Below are 24,771 nucleotides of genomic sequence, written 5' to 3' on the forward strand. Positions count from 1 at the left end.
TTTCTGTCAATTGCCATCTCACCGGTCACTCCCTTTCTCCTCATACTATCCTTTACGCCGTCCATCCATCTCTTAATATATGTAAACAACAAATTGCTCGAAGAACCATTTCTGTGTGTTCGGTATTTTGCGCGTTCGGGATTGGATTAGACGGAATTCACCCGAAGTGGGCCGGGCTCGCTCGATAATGGCGGAATGGCGAAATGGCGGATCCGTCGGAACGCTGTCTGAATTGTCTAGTTTACAAGTGTTTTTTTTTTGGTTACGAACCAAAATTTATATTTTCTTTCTCGTATGGCTTTGAACGAACGTATCTTTATCAAGTCAGGGATGTCCTGGCGAAAAGTCAGGTACCCATGTGGCGTTTTAGTAAATAGTAGCAAGTAAGAGACATGAGAGGTAATTTATAAATACATACGACATATAATCACGTCTATATCCCGTGCGGGGTAGACAGAGCCAACAGTCTTGAAAAGACTGATTGGCAACGTTCAACAGAGTTGAGATTCAAATAGTGACAGGTTGTTAGCCCGTCGCCTAAAAGTAGATTCCCAAGTTTATAGCCTCGCTTTTTACGACATTCATGGCAAAGAGATTGAATGGTCCTATTCTTTTTTCTATTGGTGCCGGGAACCACACGGCACCGATAGAAAAAGGGAATAATTCTTATTTGTTTTAGTTTTACTAGTTACTTAAGTATGCAATGAATTCTAGAGGAACACCTGTTAGTTCATAGGGGAATTAAAATATAAATAGTCACAGAGACGGAGCTACGGACATATGTGAGTATAGCTACCATGTCATTTATTTGTGTGCTTGTCAGTTCTAGACTATAAAAAAGAGCGTTTCAATGTTAATACCTTTGTTCCGCTGTTTTTAATGTCAAGTACATGTCGTAAACTCCGCGAGGATTATAAAGGCTTCGTTGTTTTGAACTCGGAAATGCAAAGCGTCGTAATTTGTTACAAAGTAGACTTAAAGTTGTTTCGTAGCACTAGAATAGGATGACTCCATAACTTTCCTATGGATGTCGTAAAAGGCGATTAAGGGGAACGGCTACAAAACTTGGGATTCCCCTTGTAAGCGATGGGCTAGCAACCTGTCACTATTTGAATCTCAATTCCATCATAAAGCCATACAGCTGAACGTGGCCTTACTGTCTCTTCAAAACTGTAGGCTCTGTCTATCCCGCAAGGGATAAAGACGTGCCCATATGTATGTATGTATGTAAAAAAAATAGTTTTATGGACGTGCGTTTTCAACGCCAATTCTATTAAAAAAAAATAGACATTTTTTACAAATAGGTATAAAAAAAAACAGACATTTTTTACCTATATAACACTCGCGTAGTCTTTGTCTCACATAAGTTAAATTCTCGAAGCCATTAAACATTACCAGCTCTTGACCACCGAAGGTCGCAGTCAAGGTTGGGTATTATCTCACAATGCTCACGAAGATTTATGACCGCAAAAAACGGGAAGAATAGCTCCCCGGGTTGTAGGGAGAACGGCTGAAATATGGACACGGCAATAATTCGCAATATTGTCAGATCCTGGTGTAATTACGTTACTCATATTTTCGAGTTGGGTTTATCTTGAGTGGGTTATATATATTGGTAAATCTAGTGGCTATAACAGTTGGAATTTCTTATGATAGGGAATGTTTTATTATAGTTAATGATTTAAAAATTTATTAATAAATAAATATATACGGAACAAAATAAAATCATTGGGGTAGCCTCGAAGTAAGTACGAGACTTGTGTTACGAGATACTAACTCAACGATACTATATTTTATAATAAATACTTATATAGATAAACATCCAAAGCCCAAGCCAATCAGAAAAAGTTATTTTCTCATCATGCCCTGGCCGGGATTCGAACGGGATTTAAAAAGTATGATTGGTGTAAAATTGAGTGACAGAATCATGAATGTGGATGACGTGGAAGATGTAGTCAGGGTTCGTGATTAGTGGAAACATGTGGTCTCTGTCTACACGTCCAAGAAGGTCGTAAGATTTTATGTATGTATGTTTATTTGATATTTTCTCCGAAAGTTAATTATTTAAAGGTTTATGAATGGCAAAAACTAATAACGCTACAAACATTTTATTTATAGGTTTCCCGTAAAATAGGGTTGAAATTATGAACATGTGTTTTCGAAAAACCGCTAACTTTATAAATGTACAAAATGCTAATTGTAGTAGGTACTTTATTTAATAACCAAATTTTGTCTTTGTATAATGAAGAATAATAAACAAAAATTCTTCAACGCCGTCGTTAATTGGTCTTCGCAAATGATACAAAGTTTGTTAAAACACAAATTCTGATCAGATTATTAATGTTCTAACCAAAATCCATTGTTTCAGGCGAGCGTCTCATCCAGTACGCTTCAGAGAACCTGGTGACGGAGATCCTGATCCATCCTCAGATGAACACGCTGATGCAATGCATGAGGAACCTCCTCAGCTCATTCACCAGGCACAGGCATTTGGTACACGCCGGATATACTTTCGCTGGCAACGGCTCCTGGATAATGCAGGTAAATAATCTATAGGTACTAATACCTATTATAGTATAGATTATTGTGCCGTGTGGTTCCCGGCACCGATACAAAAAAGAATAGAACCACTCCATTTCTTTCCCATGGATGTCGTATAAGGCGACTAAGGGATAGGCTCACAAACTTGGGATTCTTTTTTAGGCGATAGGATTAGCAACCTGTCACTATTCGAATCTCAATTCTATCATTAAGCCAAATAGCTGAACGTGGCCATTCAGTCTTTTCCAGACTGTTGGCTCTGTCTACCCGGCAAGGGATATAGACGTGACCATTTGTATGTATGTATGTAATATTATAAAGCTGAAGAGTTTTTTTTGTTTGAACGCGCTAAACTCAGGCACTACTGGTTCGAATTGAAAAATTCTTTTTGCGTCAAATAGATCATTTATCGAGGAAGGCTTTAGGCTTTATAACATCACGCTACAACTATAAGGAGCAAAGAAATAATGGAAAATGTGGAAATAAACGGGGAAAATTATTCTTATTTGAGGACTTCAATGATGCCCAAAATAACTAATTATTCCACGCGGACGGAGTCGCGAGCACTGCTAGTAATGAATAAAAATTGAGCTTCAAAATGTGACAGACTGTAGGCTTTGTCTACCCCGCAAGAATTTTTTATCACCAATACTTTTTTTGTAAAAAAAAAGGTATTCCATTTAGAATTCTAAATTGAAACCTTTCATAGGCAAAAAGAAAATTGTCCCGAGACCTTTCCGAAGCAAAAATAAAATACAAATAAATTTAATTCCGATTCCATTAACACGATGATATAATGGAAATCCATTTTCGAATCTGTATTCCAATTCTGATACGTCTCAGGTAACCATTTTCGGTTCATCCATAAATATTTGATAGCGTATTTTCTGCTTAAATAAACTAACAATCGAATAATACCTCTAACACCTACTGAAAATCGTGAATTAAGAAAATCGCGAGAAGATATAACATTCATTTATTCATATAATTACGTCTATAGCCCTTAAGGGGTGAACAGAGCCGGCAGTCTCCAAAAGACTGATAGGCTAAATTTTATCCTATTGATGTTGTTAAAGGCGACTAAGGGATCCATGGTTACACATCCAGTTGCCTGAATGTGCAGGTTTCCTTTCATGAACACTAAGAAACACAAATACCTTTCATACCCCAAAATTGATTTACACATAATTACTATTCGGGAACGAATTCGCGGGCGTAGCTAGTAAAGGGTGAAAGTGGGGGGGGCTAATTAGGTCGCATATTCATCGCATATCGGTGCTGTATATAGGTTAGCAGGGCGCCAGGGATTAATTTCCGTTGCATCAGATGCAATTGTGATTCTGGGTGGAACATGATGGTTACTTTCTATATCAATTGTAATCTATAATCCCTATTTTTATTGACAATGTTGCGCTTGACCCCAATCTACCTGATTGATATATGAAGTCAAATGTGGTAGACAAAAGCTAAATAAGACCTATATTCACTCATATATTTATTTATGACCAACGGTATTGAAATACCTACCCCTCCGGGAAAGAGCCATGATTTTATGTATGTATGTATGGAAAGACCTTGACGAACGTATCTAGATCAAATTAAGGACGTCCTGGTAAAGGGTCAGGTCAAAAGTACCCGAAACCGCCGAGCTTGTATGAAGAGAGTTATGAATGTGGATGAAGCGAAGGAATTATGCAGAGATCGTGGCAAGCGGAAAGAGGTAGTCTCTGCCTACCCCTCCGGGAAAGAGGCGTGATTTTATGTATGTATGTATGTATGTAATAGGATAAAAATATAACGAGCCTATTCTAAATTCGTAGCGCGTGACAGGTTACGCGGTGTTGAAGCACTTAATAAAATTGGATCTTTGTAACTCGAAAATCATTAATAATTAATCTTACAAACCATTTTTTTTAACTACATACAGCTTATGTAGTTACACACAAAAATCAACATATTTCAAATTCTATTGTCATTATGCTTTTTTATAATTTTATACAAATCAATGAGGTCGCACTGAGCACGCTCAGAGCATGAGAATCGTTCCAATTTATATGATTCAGAATATAATTTACGGATTTAATTATTAATGTAAATAATTCTATACTTATAGTACGTACTCTCTTAATAATTTGTGTGAAACGTGATAATATAATGTACAAAATAAACATAACAAGTATTTTGGTCAGCACGTCCCGACCTTTTTATTCCATTTCGACGTTTCAATATTTGCTCACAAAATGGCCGCCTTATCCGGCGTGATTAACCGTTACTTTTTTATCGTTCTACGGCTTTATTTTTCGGTGTTTATTGACAAATACGATAATAAGAACATCAAACCTCTTTATTGGTGGAGTATGCAAATACCACATATCTATCCACTATAAAAAACTTATATATCTATCTTTCCGCTTGTAAGATATCATTAGATACGAGGAAATAATTATTAAACTTGCACGTAATATACCTTTATTTTATCTCGGCCGTAATTTTAATACTGTATTATTTAAATACCAATCTTTGTTCTGTCAAAAATTTTCTTTTTTGCTTGCTTTTTTTATTTGTGACGTTATTTCTAAAATATAATTTATTGTGTCATAACAAAAACATTTGAAAAAAATTGTAGAATCGTTCTCGAATTTTACACTAAGCGATTTGACCATTTTTTTTTAAATACAGATTTTTTAAAAGAATAATTAAAGTGCAAAAAACAGTTATGATAGATAATAGAGAAATGTTAATACAGATTTGGAATTCCCTCCTCGCATCGCTCCCTTCCCCGATATACTTTGACGACGGAACTTACTTCGAGGCTAACTCAATCTTTGTAATTTGTCCAGTATATATTTATTTATACTTCCAACTTGGTGATTTTCAAGGGATGAGTGAATAGGTATTATTTGAGCTTGCATGCACCACCTAAGGCCACCTAAAATTTAAGTATATAAAAAAAGATAATATTTTTTTTATTTTAAATGGAAATAGCCGTTCTAAACAAAATAAAATCTAGTTCCATTTATAGGTCACAGAGGTGCGGCGACAAATCCCTGTGACCTAGTATCGGGTCACGCACCCTGATGTTGCAAAAGGTCGCAAAATGTCACTAACGGAGACTGCCTTGAAATAAATCATACTAATTGAAAGCAGTGCGGATGGATTATTTTGAAATATATACTAGCGTGCCGTGTGGTTCCCGGCACCAATACAAAAAAGAATAGGACCACTCCATCTCTTTTCCATGGATGTCGTAAAAGGCGACTAAGGGATGGGCTTATAAAATTGCGATCCTTTTTTTTAGGCGATGGGCTAGCAACCTGTCACTATTTGGATCTCAATTCCATCATTAAGCCGAGCAGCTGAACGTGGCCATTCAGTCTTTTCGGGACTATTGGCTTTATCTACCCCGCAAGGGATATAGACGTGATGTATTATTTCTAATTTTGTGAAAGAATGAATATGAAAAAACTGTTTTAATGAATGAATGAATTATGAATATGTTTAAGTTGTTTATTAGACACAGCAGATAGACGAGAAATCCTACAAATGTACTGCGGATTGTCATTTGTACCACAAGTCCCGAACTTAACAAACAAACATATAAACAGGCAGACTTTTTTTTCAAATTCATGCTCGTTTACATACTATTTCTTCATCGTTATACTTATATTATTTTTTTGAAAATATACTCAATGTACAGACAATTTTTTTTACTGTTTTATAATATGTCTTACTGTTGTTTCTTTATAAGTTATGACATAAAATAAGTTTGACTGTTTAATTATTTACTAGCTGGGCCCGCGAATTCGTCCGCGTGTAATAGTTGTGATGGGCATCATTGAAGCCCTCTAGGATGAATAATTTTCCCCGTTTTTTTCACATTTTCCATTATTTCTTTGCTCCTTACAGTTGCAGCGTGATGTTATATAGCCTTTAGGCTTTAGTTTTCCTCGAAAAATGGTCTATTCGACGCTAAAAGAATTTTTCAATTCGGACCAGGTAGTTCCTGAGATTATCGCGTTCCAAGAAACAAACTCTTCAGCTTTATAATATTAGTATAGATAAGTGCCTAACAAAAGACTTGTATCTTTTGTTTCAGGACGGGACATTTTCCTTAGCCGACTTCACAGACGCATACCAAGAGAATGAGGTACAACGCGTGATTCGCGCCTACGAGAATTCCATATCGATTGATATACATTGCTCCACCAGTGGGGGAGGGGAGTGGACGAAGCTGCCGGAGATGCCATTCGTCAAGCACTGCAAGATTAGGGTCAACCCCACGGACATATTGGACTCTGGCTCGAAAGCCATCAAGGATTTTATTGGTAAGTAAAGTAAAAATTATTTATTCATAGAACACCATAACATTTTTTATTGGTGCCGGGAAACACACGGCACCAATAAAAAAAAGAATAGGACCACTCCATCTCGTTCCCATGGATGTCGTAAAAGGCGACTAAGGGATAGGCTTATAAACTTGGGATTTTTCTTTTAGGTGATGGACTAGCAACCCGTCACTATTTGAATCTCAATTCTATTATTAAGCCAAATAGCTGAAAGTGGCCATTCAGTCTTTTCAAGACTGTTGGCTCTGTCTACCCCGTAAGAGATAAAGACGTGATCATATGTATGTATGTAACATAATAGTATGCAGAGATCGTGGCAAGTGGAAAGAGGTAGTCTCTGCCTACCTACCCCTACGGGAAAGAGGTGTGATTTTATGTATGTATGTATGTAACACCATAACAAAAAGACAAAAAAGGAAACAATAATATGTACAAAAATAGACATGTAGTATGGTGCTCCCAAAGGGGTACCCCCTCTGCATAATGCTGGCTGTAAACAATATGCTACAGCCAGCGCTGATCTTCCGGGGGTGCCCGGGAAGGCATCACGGACGTACGTACAATGAAGACAAAAAAAAGGATATATATATATATATATGTAGAATATATAAATAATACAAGAACAATATATAAATAAATACACATTTAACATTAATAACAATAACAATTACACTAAATAAAAAGCAGGAAAAAATAAATAAAATAATAAACAATATTACAACTAAGGTACTAACTAACTTGGTAAGTGGGTAATTCATATAAGAGCTTAGCGCACCAAGAATTATATGTAAGTAATTTCTTGACGGAGACTCTCTTTGTCAAGAAATTACTTTGATAACTAAAATTGAATTATCACTTGCAAAAGAAGACCGCAGGAGCTACTCGTATTAACGTCATCCATTTTTCCATTTAATAAATGTAGGTATTTAGAAAAAATATACCTTTTATATGGTTAACGTACTTTGATCAAATTAAGGACGTACAAGCAAAAAGTCAGGTCGAGAGTACCCGAAGCGAAAGAAGTATGCAAAAAATAATGGCAAGTGGAAAGATGTAGTCTCCGCCTACCCCTCCGGGAAAAGGCGTGATTGTATTTATATGTTTAACATACATGCATATGGTCACGTCTGTATCCCTTGCGGGGTAGACAGAGCCAACAGTCTTGAAAAGACTGAATGGCCACGTTCAGCTATTTGGCTTAATGATACAATTGAGATTCAAATAATGACAGGTTGCTAGCCCATCGCCTAAAAAATAATCCCGAGTTTGTAAGCATATCCCTTAGTCGCCTTTAACGATATCCATGGGAAAGAGATGGTGTGGTCTTATTCTTTTTTGTATTGGTGCCGGGAACCACACGGCACATATGTATGTTTAACCTTAATAAATTATATACAAAATCTAAATAAATAATGTAATTACTCCTTCAAAAGACACGTCTGTCTGTCCAACGAATTCTGGCTTAATTTGGAAGTTCTGTCAAGATATAATTAGCCCAAATTGTATCATAAATGATTCAGCACGCATGTGGGTCAGGCAGGTAGGATCAATATGCGTGTCTGATGACTATTTTTGTTGCTAGAATGTTCTACTTTTTTAACCATGTAGAACTTCTTCTTATTCCTGGCTTTAACTCCCGGTTCAAAAATGTGCCGTGTGGTTCCCGGCACCAACATTATAGGACCACTCCATCACATTTCCCATGGATGTCGTAAGAGGAGACTAAGGGATGGGCTTATAAACTTGGGATTCTCGTTTTAGGCGATGGGCTAGCAATCTGTCACTATTTGAATCTCAATTCTATCATAAAACCAAAAAGCTGAACGTGGCCTACTAGTCTCTTCAAGACATTGGGCTCTGTCTACCCCGCAAGGGATATAGACGTGACTATATATGAATTAATCCCGGTTGCATCTTAACCACTCTGGAGAGGAGCCCGGGGTAAGCTTTTGACCGTGGATCCTGGATTTTACACGAAGCGACTCCCGTCTGGTCTCCGTAACCTTTGCAGGGGAACCTAACCCGTATTGAACCATATGGTTACACATCCAGTTGCCTGAATGTGCAGGTTTCCTCACGATGTTTAACCTCACCGTTAGAGCATCGGTATTTATCAAACTAATGTACATAACTTCGAAAATAGTCATTTGGATTCGAACCGGTGCCTTTATGCGCAACTGCGTTTTAACCGGGCACCTTACCAATTCGACCACCGAAATCATTCTTAACATTTTAGCGAGTGCCTGTGGCTTTTCCTATAAATAAATATTTCTCAAAATTCTTGTCAAATCTCGAAAGAAATGCAGTTGTTATCTTTCTTAGTGTTTTAAATTCGTGTGAATGAACAATAAAGGATAGGGCCATTCCATATGTTTTCCATTGATGTCGTAAAAGGCGACTTAAGGATATGCTAATAAACTTGGAACTCTTCTTGTAGGCGATTGGCTAGCAACTCACTATTTAAATCTCAATTCTATTACTAAGCCACACAGCTGAACGTGGCCTTTCACTTTTCAGACTGTTGGCTCTGTCTAACCCGTAAGAGATATAGACGTGATAATTATGTGTGTATGTGCTTTAAATTAGCATTAAGTGATATACATACATACATACATAAAATGACGCCTCTTTCCCGGAGGGGTAGGCAGAGACTACCTCTTTCCACTTGCCACGTTCTCTGCATACTTCCTTCGCTTCATCCCCATTCATAACTCTCTTCATGCAAGCTCGGCGGTTCCGGGTACTCTTGACCTGACCCTTTACCAAGACCTTTTACCTTTATGTGACATGGAAGTATAAATTACTAGAAATAATATAGCTATTATTATTCCATCGAGGGGAAACCTACAAACTATTCATGAGCCGCTTCGACAACAAGGGGCATCGTTAGCTTTGAATGCAGGTACCTACTCGCTTGAATCCACTAACAGGATTCACTCGGCTGTGAATTACGTGGATTATATGAGGATTTAGTTTGTCTATGTTTATTGGACCACCCGTTCAGTAAGGCACGCGCGACTCCGTTATTATCGCGTGAAACACTGAATTACTAGATATTATGAATATGCTTATGTCGCGTCACTATTGTTGTGTAACATCACTAGTAGAATGAAGATGGCGTCCCAACCGGGTTGAAGGCTAGCCATTACTCGCGGCACACTTTTATTTCTCATGTTCATTTAATAAACTCAAGTTACCTAATTCAAGTCTAACCATTTATATGAATCCACACTAGACAATTTAAACTAAAACTTAACTGGGTTTAGAATTTGGATATTAGGCATGTAGATTCGTATATGGTCACAAAGAGAGAATTTCCTTGAATTCAAGCGCGCAGAGACGCGAGTGTAGTCTAATATATGTTCTATATTATTCCAATTGACGTCCGATGAAAATGCTGCAGTGTAGTTTGTTCCGCCGCTTCTTCTACACATGCGCTTTGGAAGCGGTAGTGGTTATACTTAGATTTAAGTGATGTGACGTCAATAAGTGATACTTACCTTGTATCCAATTTTGAAAATAAATCTATTCTATTCTATTCAATATCTACATATGGTAACGATTCTACACGAAATATTACACAATGGCGATTTTCTGAAAATACCGTAAAAGATATTGACACAGACGTGAGAGCTAAGCTTCCATTTTTATGAATAGACATCTGGAAAAAGCGTGCGAATGGGATCCGAGGAACCCGAGGTTTTATTGAATTCGGCTTCAAGTGGATCCCATTCAGTCATCATTGGATTGTCTGTCGCATGAAGGAAGGCATTCACTTCCCAAGTGTGGGAGTAAATTAATCGGATTTCAACGTTTCTAGAAGATATTTATTTTGAGATCTATATAAGTCTGAATGATTGTTCGATACCTTATATACCTATGTAAATGGAAACCATTACATAATCGGATTTGAAGATCTTTTGCTTCCATGAGCAATTGTTGAAGTTATTTTTATATACATACGTACCTACATGGGCTCGTCTATATCCTTTGCGGGGTAGACAGAGCTAACATTCTTGAAAAGACTGGTAGGCCACGTTCAGCTGTTTAGCTTAATGGTAAAAACAGTAAAAATATTTTGTCTGTACATTTAGTATTTTTGACTGGAATGGATAGGAGGGACACTTACAATGAATTATAGAAAGCAAAATTTTTTTTTTTATTTCTTTTCTTTATGTCTGTATGTAAGTATTATCACGTTTATCTCCGAAAGTACTGAACCGATTTACTTCAAACTTTCACCAATTGCTTTGTTTTAAATCAGAAAAACATTTAAAGTTTCATCAAAATCGGTTCACTAAAAAATTTGAAAGAACTCAAGGCATGAGTTTGCTGGCAAATAAGTTAGAAGTCGCGGGCAACGGCTAGTGTTACACAAATACATACATACATATGGTCACGTCTATATCCCTTGCGGGGTAAACAGAGCCAACAGTCTTTAAAATAGTGAATGGCAACGTTCAGCTATTTGGCTTAATGATAGAATTGAGTGTTACATAATTTAAGAAATTGTCTGGAATGATGATCTGTATTCAACGCTCTAACGATCGGTCTTGTGATTCAGAAGCAAGTTCGCGTGTTGCTGAATAGGGAACAGTTTGTGGGAACAATTTGAAAATGGGGGATGAATAATGTTGTTGTTTATGACCTAGATTTGGCTATGTAGTTCTAGATGTTGAGAAGGCATATCTTCATCTCAACAAACATACAAATATACATATAATCACGTCATATCATATCCCTTGAAATTGTATATTGACGTCTATATCCCTTGCGGGGAAGACAGGGCCAACAGTCTTGAAAAGACTGGTAGGTCACGTTCAGTTATTTAGCTTTAATATAGAATTGAGATTCAAATAGCGACAGATTGCTAGCCCATCGCCTGAAGAAGAATCCCAAGTTTATAAGACTATCACCTTAGTCGCCTTTTGAGACATCTCTATTTTTTAACAGAAAATTCCGTCTATATCTCTGTCTTTCACGTTTTCATGACTTAACTGCTTGACAGGCTTTTGTGATTTTTTTTAATGCAAGAAAACCCCACGAAATTGAAAACGTAGGTGAAATGTAGTCCCACATTTCTATTTGTTATTTAAACGTATCCCGCTTTTAGTATAGAGCGCGCTGGGTTTAAGTATAGTATGTACATTTCTAAAATAATTTATTTTATAACGATCATTTTATAGTGCTCAACATCAAAATCCCGACAAACTAACAAACTGCCATTTTGCTCAAAATGTTTAGGCTACAGCCGTCGTTAGAGAACTGGTGACATTTGCATGGATCAAAACTTTGGTGTTTCGCATTTGTACCGTAAAGTTGGGTTGCCGCTCAGAAGAACAATCCTATGAAAGTGCCCTATGCATGTACTTTTCCTGCATACCTAAATAAACAAACCCGGATACAAACATGGCGGACTAGAGATGTTCATTTAGTCGATAATATTTTATCGATGGACGAGTGAGTTAAGATGTTTATTTCCGAATTAAATTTATTAAAAAAAAAAATTTACATCGGGAATCCTTACTATCTTGGCTATAATCTAAGGTCCAACAATATTGTATCTATTACCTATGTCATTCTGATAAAGTGTTTGGAAATCAAATATAATTACATACATAAATAAAATCACGCCTCTTTTCCGGAGGGGTAGGCAGAGACTACCTCTTTCCACTTGCCACGATCTCTGCGTACTTCTTTCGCTTCATCCACATTCATAACTCTCTTCATGCAAGTTCGGCGGTTTCGGGTACTTTTGACCTGACCCTTTACCAGGACGTCCTTAATTTGATCAAGATACGTTCGTCTAGGTCTTCCCACTCCGACCTTTCCCTCCACACTCTCCTTGTATATCTGCTTAGTCATCCCGCTTTCATTCATCCTCTCCACATGACCGAACCATATCAACATACCCTTTTCTATTCCTGTAACTACATCTTCTTTCACATCACAACATTTCCTTATCACGATGTTCCTTATCCGGTCACTCAATTTCACACCCATCATACTCCTTAACGCTCTCTTTTCCACTGCATTTGTTCTGTTTTCGTGCTTCTTTTGCCATACCCAACTTTCACTCCCATACATTAATGTCGGGACCAACACGCCCCTATACTGGCTGTGGCCAGTCGAGCCTTTTTGGATAGTTTCTGACTGCTCATAAAGGCATGCAAAGCTCCATTCACCATGTTCCCCGCGTTCACTCTCCTTTCAATATCACTATCACACTTGCCATCTGATGTAAACTTTGATCCTAGATATACAAACTCTTTCACTTGCTCAACTTTTTCTCCTCCAATCAAAATATTACGTGCTGTCATTTTTTTCTCCATTTCAAAAACCAGTGTTTTAGTTTTACTTACGTTCACTTTCATTCCTTTCTCTTTTAAAGCTTCACGCATACAGTTTACCATCTCCTGTAATTCTTCCGCTGATGACGCCAATATAACCTGATCGTCGGCATAGAGCAGACATTTGACGAGTAACTCATTCATCCTTAATCCAATTTCAGACTCTTTCAAATCTGTCAAACTATCCATAAATAGGTTGGCGGACGAAGTCGCGGGCACAGCTAGTTTATCGATAAGATTCTATGTTCGATGATGTTCAACACTAGCACACGTGTTTATGTTTTCGATGTGAATGAAATATTGAGAATATTACAATTTTTTAAAGCTCACAACAAAGAAGATTAAAAGTAATAAGGTTTTTAAACACATTTCATTAAATACACTGTATGATAGACCATAATTTAACTAAATATTAACCACTTACCGGTGAAAGGTTAAATTCGGTCTATTTTTGCTTTGGCATAAGCCACAATATGCTATTGAACACTTCATTTGTTGATTATTAACGCACAGCACAACTTGGTAAACAGTAGAAAAACACGGGATTTCCTCGGAAAAACGTAAAATCCTCACGGTGATAACTTCCACGAGTAAGCTAAGCGGGCTACTTAAGATGGCGGTGCTCCAGCACAAACACATCGAAGCCAATGAAGAGGGTGCTGATAAAAGAGTGTAAACGTTTTTTCTCCCGTTAAACCACTGTTGTGAGAAAGAGACAGATATATCAGTTTTTATTTCTGAGTCAAGTTGAACAATTAGGGCACCTCCATAGAATATTATTTCATTGGGTTGCCGTCTCTTGTCGAAGTTTAGAAGTTGTCAATGTACAATTAGACGCCTGTGTTATGTAAAAGGCAAAGAGGTATTTGTGGAATGTAGTTATAGGAATAGAAAGGGGTATGTTAAGATGGTTCGGTCATGTGGAGAGGATGAATGACAGCAGGTTGACTAAGCAGATATACAAGGAGAGTGTGGAGGGAAAGGTCGGATTGGGAAGGCCTAAACGAACGTATCTTGATCAAATTAAGGACGTCCTGGTAAAGGGGCGGGTCAAGAGTACCCTAAACCGCCGAGCTTGTATGAAGAGAGTTATGAATGTGGATGAAGCGAAGGAAGTATGCCTACCCCTCCGGGAAAGAGGCGTGATTTTATGTATGTATGTAGGTATCTACAAGGGATATAGACGTGACTATATGTATGTATGTTAAACAATATCTTACTTAACTTTCTATTTCGGTTTTCTTTTTCTTAGTGGCCAGTTTCAGTCATAAAAGGACATAGTCTGATCTCCGAGGTCTTTGCAGAGGAACTTAACCCTTATTCATCATAGTAACGCATCCATTTGACTGCTGTTAAGTTTTTCTCACAATGTTTTTCTTCCCTTTTGGAGTCAAATGGTATACTAAGAGCGGATTTCTAGAAATCCACGCGGGTGGAGTCGCGTGCGTACACAGAATTTAGAAATATTTTTTTGAAGATATGGTAAAGTGCTGTGTGGTTCCCGGCACCAATAAAAAAAAAGAATAGGACCACTCCATCTCGTTCCCATGGATGTCGTAAAATGCGACTAAGGGATAGGCTTATAAACTTGGGATTCTACTTTTAGGCGATGGGCTGGCAACCCGTCACTATTTGAATCTCAATTCTATCATAATGCCAAACAGCTGAATGTGGCCTATCAGTCTTTTCAAGACTGTTGGCTCTGTCTACCCCGTAAGGAATAAAGACGTGATCATATGTATGTATGTATGTAAGATATGTTAAACCTCCCAACATAACTAAGCCAAGGCTACCAAATAAATTCGCTTGTTGTTCTAATAATCATTATAACATTAACAATTTAACCTACTTCAGGTAATTTATAACCTGTTAACATCGTGTCGTGACTTCGCGAAGATTTATATATACATTGTTTTATTAAATGGTTTTATTTAGCTCACCCCGTTTGTTTTATTCTTGGGTCAAATTTAGTAATTCAAATTTCACCCTCTTCCTGTCAACCGATTAATCTGAAATTTTGTATACACTTTGGATTTTGGTGACAATATAATTATGTTTATTCATTATCATTATAAATTCAAGATGGCCGCCGTTACAAAATGGCGGATAATTTAGGTTTCATTAATCCCATCAATATGGGTATCAAATGAAAGGGCTCAACAAGCAGAATACAATATACTATAAAAAATTGAAATCCAAGATGGCGGCCTCTACAAAATGGCGGATAACTTAGGTTTTATCAATCCCATCAACATGGGTATCAAATGAAAGGTCACTATCATGGGCTTCTACAATACATAAAATGCAGGGCAGCACTGTGGATCACGCAGTCGTATACTTAGGTGCGAAACTGTTTGAAGAAGGTCAAGCCTACGTGGCTCTTAGTAGAGTAAGATCTTTGCAGGGACTACGTATAGAGGAGTTGGACTGCAATAAACTAACGGGCAAGAAACCTTGCAATAATGAAGCACTAAATGAATTAAACAGAATGCGAAATAAAAACTAAAAACTAGAAAATAAAACATACATACATACATACATATAATCACGTCTATATCCCTTGCGGGGTAGACAGAGCCAACAGTCTTGAAAAGACTGATAGGCCACGTTCAGCTGTTTGGCTTTATGATGGAATTGAGATTCAAATAGTGACAGGTTGCTAGCCCATCGCCTAACAGAAGAATCCCAAGTAATTATATAAGCCTATCCTATAGAAAATAAAAATAGGTAAAAAAACTTTTTAAGTTAAACGGTTTTATGTTAAACATACATTGCAATGTTTAATATAAATGTACTAAAAACCAAAAAATAATAAAATAGATACAGTCGTGGGAATTATAAACATATGCATAGACTAGACTAAAATAAAACCGTGGGGCACGTCAATTGTCTACAAATTATAGACTTAATGTGCGATAGAAGAATCGTTTAATTCGTCGTTAGGCAGTTGGCCCGCAGACGGTGCGCAAATTACTTACTATTTTGCTGGCTAGCGAGGAATCGTTTCACTGCTCGTAGTTTGTCTTTAATCGACAAAACTTATGATAAAAGTACTACTCGCTCAACATTATGAAACCCTAAAACTCGCTAAATCGAGCTTGCTAACTTGTTTCCACATTCTAGCCCTACTTATCACACGTCCATCGTTGTCGGTTGAACAACTGCCTAATTATAGTGTAACATTACAAAACAAACATTTTAATCAACGATTGTAGACAATTGACGTGCCCCACGGTTTTATTTTAGTCTAGTCTATGCATATGTTTATAATTCCCACGACTGTATCTATTTTATTATTTTTTGGTTTTTAGTACATTTATATTAAACATTGCAATGTATGTTTAACATAAAACCGTTTAACTTAAAAAGTTTTTTTACCTATTTTTTTTTGTTCATGTTTTAGTGACTACCTAACCTTGGGTTTGTTAAAAACTTTTGGCACACCAAGGCTTTATCGATTTTCTACTTTTACGACCTCGTATAAAAGTCCTTAGTTATCCAGTCTTTTGTTACTTTCATTCTTTATTTAGTCACATAAATTTCGTGCCGTGCGGTTCCCGGCACCAGTGCAAAAAAGAATAGGACCACTCCATCTCTTTCCTATGGATGTCGTAAAAGGCGACTAAGGGATAGGCTTACAAACTTAGGATTCTTTTTTTAGGCGATGGGCTAGCAAGTTGTCACTTTTTGAATCTCAATTCTATCATTAAGCCAAATAGCTGAGCGTGGCGTATCAGTCTTTTCAAGACTATTGGCTCTGTCTACCCCACAAGGGATATAGACGTGACCATATGTATGTATGTACATAAATTTCCTAAGCTCGCTACAGTCCTATAGTCAGTTTAGTCATTTGTCGTCATGGTCTATAATTTACATATGTACATACATACATATAGTCACGTCTATATCTCTTGCGGGGTAGACAGAGCCAAAGACTAATAGGTCACATTCAGATTTATGGCTAAATGATAAAATTTTTATTCAAATAGTGACAGGTTGCTAGCTTGTTGCGTTGCATACGAGAATTCCAAGTTTAAACGCCTATCCCTTAGTCGTATTTTACGAAATCCATGGGAAAGCGGTGGAGTAGTCCTATTCTTTTTTCCATTGGTTCCACGCGGCACATTATTTTAACTCACAGTACCTATTTCAATTCAACTTATAAATGCGAAAGTTTGTGAGTATGTCAGTATGGATGTTTGTTACTCTTTCACGCAAAAACTACTGGACCGATTACGATGAAAATTGGTTTGTAGGTAGCTGAAGACCCAGAATAACATATAGGCTACTTTTTTCCCGCGGGATTGATAGTGTTTCCATGCGGACGAATTCGCGGGCGGCCTCTAGTTTCTCTATAACTTTGCACTTTATCAGTTATCATATCATACTCCATTATTTAATCTATCATGGTTATTAAAGTTTAAAGACAGAATATAAAGACTAAAACATAGAACATTAAAATGATAGCTTGTAATATAGTCTTGCATTATATCAGCCTAGACCATGTAGTTTAGCTAGAAACCTAAGTTAATTTGACGAGCAAAGTTACAAATTGCTCGAATAGTTACAAGTTACAAGCTGTATTGCGGGAGTGAAGTTACAAACTCATATCATTTCATGGATCTTGTTAGCCTACAAGTTCTCAGTTGTGCTATTTAGGACTAAGATTCTTTGATACCGTATATTACCTACTCACGGGATAGACAGAACTAGTAGTCATAAGACTCTAAGCCGACGTTTAGCGAGATGACCTTTTAATGAAAGAATCCTACTTATATTATAAATGCGAAAGTTTGTATGTCAGTACGGATGTTTGTTAATCTTTCACGCAAAAACTACCGAACCGATTACGATGAAATTTGGTATGTAGGAAGCTGCTGAAGACCAAAAATAACATATAGGCTACTTTTTATCCCGGAGTTCCCGCGTGATTCATAAGGTTTCCATGCGGACGAAGTCGCGGGCGGCTTCTTGTATGCTTCAATGATGCCCAAAATAACTATTCCACGCGGACACAGCTAGTATTATATATTTATGTAGATCAAGGAGAAAAAAAGAATAGAACTTAAACTAAGAAGAAATTTAGTACAAGGGCACTACTTATTCCTTAAGATATTTCTTCCAGTAGGTTCATGACAGGATAATGTAAAGAAATGTATTGGCATTATAAATATATGCCTTGCGGGGTAGACAGAGCTATCAGTCTTGAAAGACTGATAGGCCACGTTCAGCTCATGAAAGATTTGAGATCTTAAACAATCTACGTTAACTCTTACATAAAATCAAAAGAAAATCATAACACACCTACATTTCTATCGCTGGTTAAAATTGTTTCTTCAATAATTATACCACCAGTATTAGTCAAGTAGTTCCACAGTTATTACGAGTAAGAACTTTAATGTCATAACAAAGTTTTAATTGCTTCTACAACGGATAGTGAACTATTCAGTTATCATTTGTACATCATACTTCAGAGTTATGACGTAGTTAATACGCGAGTACGCTTAATCAACGTCCAGAGTTCGATTCCAAGCACGGAAAAGTCATATTCTGCTTACATACATACATAAATACCTTCACGCCTTCAATCTGGGTATGCAGAGACTATGGATTTCCACTTGCTAAGATCCTAACAGACCTCTAACCACTTCCTCCAAACTCATTACGAACATACGTATTATCATGTCTATATCCCTTGCGGGGACTTACAGACCCAACAGTCTTAAAAAGACTGATAGGCCACGTTCTGTTTGGCTTTATGATAGGATTGAGATTCAAATAGTGACAGGTTGCTAGCCCGTCACCTACAAGAGAAATCCCAAGTTTATAATCCTTACCTATAGTGTTATTCTAAAGTACTGGAAACCACACGGTAACACATCAGCATAACACTGAAAGAAAGGGAGGGTATTATAACAATACGTATCTCTCGAAGACCGAAATCTAATGAAATGCCTCCCATTTTGTCTAATACATTATTGGATCAGACGAACATCTTAATGTTAATGTAATAAAGTAAAAGCCATTTGTATGCTCCTCATCAATCAAGATATATTTAGACCTTTCTAGGACCATTAGCATTTCATTTGTTACCGTCATTGTTTTTTCATGTTTTATTCGCTTAAATTTTATTTATAAAGTAAACCTTTAGAAAGGATCTAGATTTGTTCTTAAAGGATTCAAATTCAAATTCAAACTTTGCATTAGTAATTAGTGTCGTGTGGTTCCTGGCACTAATATAAGAAATAGAATAGGACCACTCCGTCTCTTTCTCATGGAAGTCATAAAAGGTGACTAAGGGAAAGGCTTATACTGGGGTTCTTCTTATAGACTATTGCCATGCCTGTAAAAGGTTGCTAAGTTATAAGCTTCATTCTTTATTTAAAGACCTACACTTAATTAGCAAATAAATGACTGTGAATTCTAAGCTAGATCCAATAAGTACTAATACATACGTAGGCTTCCATTTTACCTGCTTGTCGTAAGTATATATACATACATATGGTCACGCCACGACAAGTCAGTCAGTTTCTTCTTTTGAACGAACGATAAAAGCAATAATTCATAACTTGGCTTCAAAAATCATTGCAATACCAATCACTCCGTCGACGAAGCGAATGCTATTCAACTCGGCTTTTCACGTCTCAATAGGTCGCATATCAAAAGCGTTCATAGTATTTCATATAGTTAGTTTTTCTGCGCTAGTTCTCAAAGCCTCTTCATCGATATTTCCAATAATACTTGTGCCGTGTGGTTCCCGGTACCAATACAAAAAAGGATAGGACCACTCCATCACTTTCCCATGGATGTCGTAAAAGGCGACTAACGGGTAGGCTTACAAACTTGGGAATCTTTTTTAGGCGATGGGTTAGCAACCTGTCACTATTTGAATCTCAATTCTATCATAAGGCCAAATAGCTGAACGTGGCCATTTAGACTTTTCAAGACTGTTGGCTCTGTCTACCCCGCAAGGGATATAGACGTGACCATATGTATGTATGCTCATAGCATTCTACTCTTACAGTCTACCATTTAGTCTATACCTACTGCGAGAGGATTTTCCAAAATTCACACGGAAACAAATTTTCAAGGGTTTCTATGTTATTCTTCATGGCGAAGTCAGTTAGGGTATTCGTATAAAAAGCAGCTTTAGAAATACACAAATAAAAAAACCCTCAAGAAAATCATCAGATTTTCATTAAAAATTTATACATTTTCAGACGAAAATTATCTCCAACGCAGACTTTCCTCGTGAGCCTTATCATAGCCAGCCTCATTTTATAAAGCAATTAAAAAGATACGCTTAACTTATGACGTAATTACACCAGCCTTAACGACCGTGTGTTTAATTTTACCTCTCTCTAAATTGAAAATTGTTTAAGCAATATCCGGCGTTAAACCTTTAAGATAGGGTTTAAAATTGATGAAGTAAACGTGGAGTTATTAGTGTGGAAATATTCAGGTTTCTCAGGTCATTGGGTTGGGTAGGTCGCCTGAGGTTGTGAGGAGACGTGTGTTAGGTTCCTGCTAAATCTAGGTCATACGTTGCTAAGTCGTAGGATTTAATATAGCCATAAGTCTTGTTGAGCTACTAGCTTATACTGACTACCTGATGAGCACAAATACATATTAATATAGGAAAATCCATCCATCTCTCTCATATGGATGTCGTAAAAGAAGACTAAGGGGTAGGCTTATAAACTTGGGATTCTTCTTTTAGGCGATGGGCTAGCAACCTGTCACTATTTAAATCTCAATTCTATCTTGAAGCCAAACAGCTGAACGTAGCCTATCAGTCTTCAAGACTATTAGCTCTGTCTACCCCGCAAGGGATATAGACGTGATTCTATCTATGTATGTATGTATGTAATATAGAAAAACGTTTACTTATTTTACTCGTAATTAAAGTTTAAATCTCGTTAGTCCTAATGTTGATAAAGCGAAAGAAGTACGCAGCAGAGGTAGTACATACATGCATACGTGTATATAATCACTTCAATATCCCTTGCGGGGTAGACAGAGCAAGACATGCATGCAGAGCCAACAGTTCCGAAAGACTGAAAGACCACGCTCAGCTGTTTGGCTTAATGATGACAATTGAGATTCAAATAGTGACAGATTGCTAGCCCATCGCCTAAAATATATCTTCTATATATGCGCTTTGGAAGCGGTAGTAGTTATAATTAGATTTAAGTGATGTCACGTCAATAAGTGATACCTTGAATCCAATTTTGAAAATAAAACTATTCTATTCTATGAATCCCACGGTTATAAGCCTAGGAGGAATTAAGTGAAATGATATTATAGTCTCTGCCTACCACTTCGGGAAAGTAGTGTAATTTTATGTAAGTGTGGACGTAGTATCAATAATCAAGCCTAGCTAATGTCGAAACAGCGATATATAAAATTCATTGACAGACAATAAAACAAATAAAGCAATATTCTAATCCGAGCTGTTTTTTTACACACAGAATTGAGACAATGGACTCTATAATGTGATGAATTCTATAATGAATCTCTAATTCTATAAGTAAAGAGAAAAAGATAATAGGGGTTTTCATATTTAATGCAAACAACACAATGACAAGTCTTAAATAATTAAAACTTACTATTAATAATATTCACCCTAAAAATAACCCTACCTAATAATATGGACAAAAATTTGCTGGTGATTCAGCAAAAGAAGACCTTGACCCGCACATAGCGACTCCAAACTCAGCAAATGACTTCAATTCACACCCTTTCCGGATATCAATTTGAAATGCTAATGTGCGCGGACCCAATTTGTATGGTAATGCTGAGACTAAGTGTAATGTTACGTAGGGTACCTACTGAAGAACTGATTGAGGTTCTCCTTTCAGAGGTTTAAGTGAGAATGCCTAAGTTGATTGGGACATACCAAATGCTACAAAGAAATTGCTCTTCAAATAAATTGATTGATCCAAATAGAAGGTTGAGGGAAATAATGAAGATATTAAGTTTAGTATTCAATAAAACCAAATAGACAGATATAATTGTCTTAATGATACAAGACTTATGTGTAATGTAAGTCATAATTAAATTAGAGTATCCAATTTTTAAAACAAATCTATTCTATTCTAAAACCAAAACATATCATCATTTTAAACAAACTTTTCAGAACTCAAAATCGAAAACACCGCCAGTCATGTTCCATTAACTTTGCTGTGATTCTGAACGAAAATTTATTTATTCTATCGTTACTACGTATTGTTAACCAAAATTCTTGATCTACATAAATACATATACATACATATGTTTACGTCTATATCCCTTGCGGGGTAGACAGAGCCAACAGTCTTGAAAGGACTGAATGGCCACGTTCAGCTATTTGGCTTAATGACAGAATTGAGAATATCTTGATCTACCTTAAATTTTTATGTGCTCTTGTTAACTTCTAGGTGTTGTGACATTACATTTTTTGTCCACAGCATACCTAGAACCATACGTGGTGCCAGCGAGCCTGGACCAGCTCCTGGTGTCGAGCGACGTGGTCGGCAACATCAGGTTCAGCCACCCGACGCTCTACGTCTTCCCCGGAGGTCAGGGCGACGCTGCACTCTTCGGCATCAATGGATTCAACATGCTTGGTAAGTTCTTCAATTATCACATCGTCAAAATACCTCTCTTCACAATTGGTTTCGCCTTCAATCCAAAAGGGATCGTGAGCAATAACCTAGTTGCACACCTGTCTTCGTTGGTAATAAAGCAGTTAGTCCTTTACCGCTCCCGGATCGTGGTCGTAAGAAGTGACGTGGAACTTTCCAGCAATTTCGTAACCGGTATAATACCTAAGTGGAATTCTATTTTCATCATCTCTGTCACGTGTTTTGGCTGTATCATCATCATCATGGCATAGTTTTTACAACGGTACGTGGTGTCTTCGCTGCACTCTTTGGCATCAATGGATTCAACATGCTTGGTTAGTTGTTCAATTCTCACATCGTCAAAAGACCTTCCCTCTCTACTGATCTGCATAAAAGGTGCCAAATTGTAATCAGCGAGTGACCTTGTTGCGGAAACCTGTTTTGTTCGAATAAGCAGTAGTCCCTGGTCTTCCTTAGATCTCATCTGGTCCTCTCCAAGAATGTCTTAACCAGTGTCTCTTCTCGAGTTAGTAAGGAAATTTTGCAACTGCTTTGTACTGTTATTTTTAAAAAGTCAGGCTCCAAAACATTGCGGGAGCCAGGGACACGCTGAAATCAGAGAAAGGTTTGTTTTTATTTTTTAGTTTATTTAAAGCAATACATTGCTCACATTACATCAGGTTACCACAAATTTAAAATTTAAAGAAATAAACTTTATTCGGACTTTGATAAATTAATCAACGCACAAGCAGAATCATTCTATTCGATAAAGGCCTCAGGCGTCCACTGAGGCGTATCAGAGGGAACGCCTGATAGCCTTGACTATTGGCAGTGTGCCAGTATTTGATGGAATTCCCGTAAAAACCTTACCCTGGAGCATTTTAGAAATGACTTAACCGAAATAACGTTTAGGAGTAGCCATGGTGGCATAGCGTTATTAATTTAAAAGGATGATTTGCACTTCCTTGGTTTTATGTTATGTTGAGGTTTACTGTGGCAGTGCCGTGTGGTTCCCGACACCAATAAAAAAAAGAATAGGACCACTCCGTTTCGTTCCCATGTATGTCGTAAAAGGCGACTAAGGAATAGGCTTATAAACTTGGGATTCTTCTTTTAGGCTATGGGCTGGCAACCTGTCACTATTTGAATCTCAATTCCATAACAGCTGAACGTGGCCTATCAGTCTTCTAGACTGTTGGCTCTGTCTACTCCGCAAGGGATATAGACGTGATTATGTGTATGTGTGTGTGTGAGGTTTACTTATTGAAGTAATTTTTATAGATGGTTTTTTTAACGTAACTCCAGGATTAAAAAATATGATAATACTCGTAACTATGTTTGAATATACTACTAATATTATAAATGCGGAAGTTTGTGAGTATGTCAGTATAGATGTTTGTTACTCTTTCACGCAAAAACTACTGAACCGATTACGATGAAATTTAGTATATAGGTAGCTGACGACCCAGAATAACACAAAGGTTACTTTTCATCCCGGGATTCCCGCGGGATTAATAGGGTTTCCATGCTTACGAAGTCGCGGGCAGCCTCTAGTAAAAGTATATGTCTTAGTTGATTATTTTTTAGTCTAGGGTCTTCTTATAGTGGTTGGATAGTGTCAAATCTGTGTCAATATCGCAACAATCGTCAGATGGTATGAAAACCAAACTAAAACGAAACATATACATACATACATATGGTCACGTCTATATCCCTTGCAGGGTAGACAAAGCCAACAGTCTTGAAAAGACTGAATGGCCACGTTCAGCTATTTGGCTTAATGATAGAATTGAGATTCAAATAGTGACAGGTTGCTAACCCATCGCCTAAAAGAGGAATCCCAAGTTTATAAGCCTATCCCTTAGTCGCCTTTCACGACATCCATGGGAAAGAGATGGAGTGGTCCTATTCTTTTTTGTAATGGTGCCG

General features: G+C 37.2%; 1 protein-coding gene across 1 annotated transcript in view; it reads left to right on the forward strand.

Moving 5' to 3' along the window:
• The window catches only part of LOC106129064 (microtubule-associated protein futsch), a 156,344-nt gene that overhangs the window by 93,723 nt on the left and 37,850 nt on the right, over positions 1-24,771 (forward strand). The window contains exons 3-5 of the mRNA XM_060948651.1: positions 2,369-2,541; positions 6,638-6,866; positions 22,687-22,845. Coding sequence (XP_060804634.1) covers positions 2,369-2,541; positions 6,638-6,866; positions 22,687-22,845 — 561 coding nt within the window. The remainder of the gene's footprint in view (positions 1-2,368; positions 2,542-6,637; positions 6,867-22,686; positions 22,846-24,771) is intronic.

The sequence above is a fragment of the Amyelois transitella genome, chromosome 16 (assembly GCF_032362555.1).
Source record: "Amyelois transitella isolate CPQ chromosome 16, ilAmyTran1.1, whole genome shotgun sequence".
Lineage (NCBI taxonomy): Eukaryota > Metazoa > Arthropoda > Insecta > Lepidoptera > Pyralidae > Amyelois > Amyelois transitella.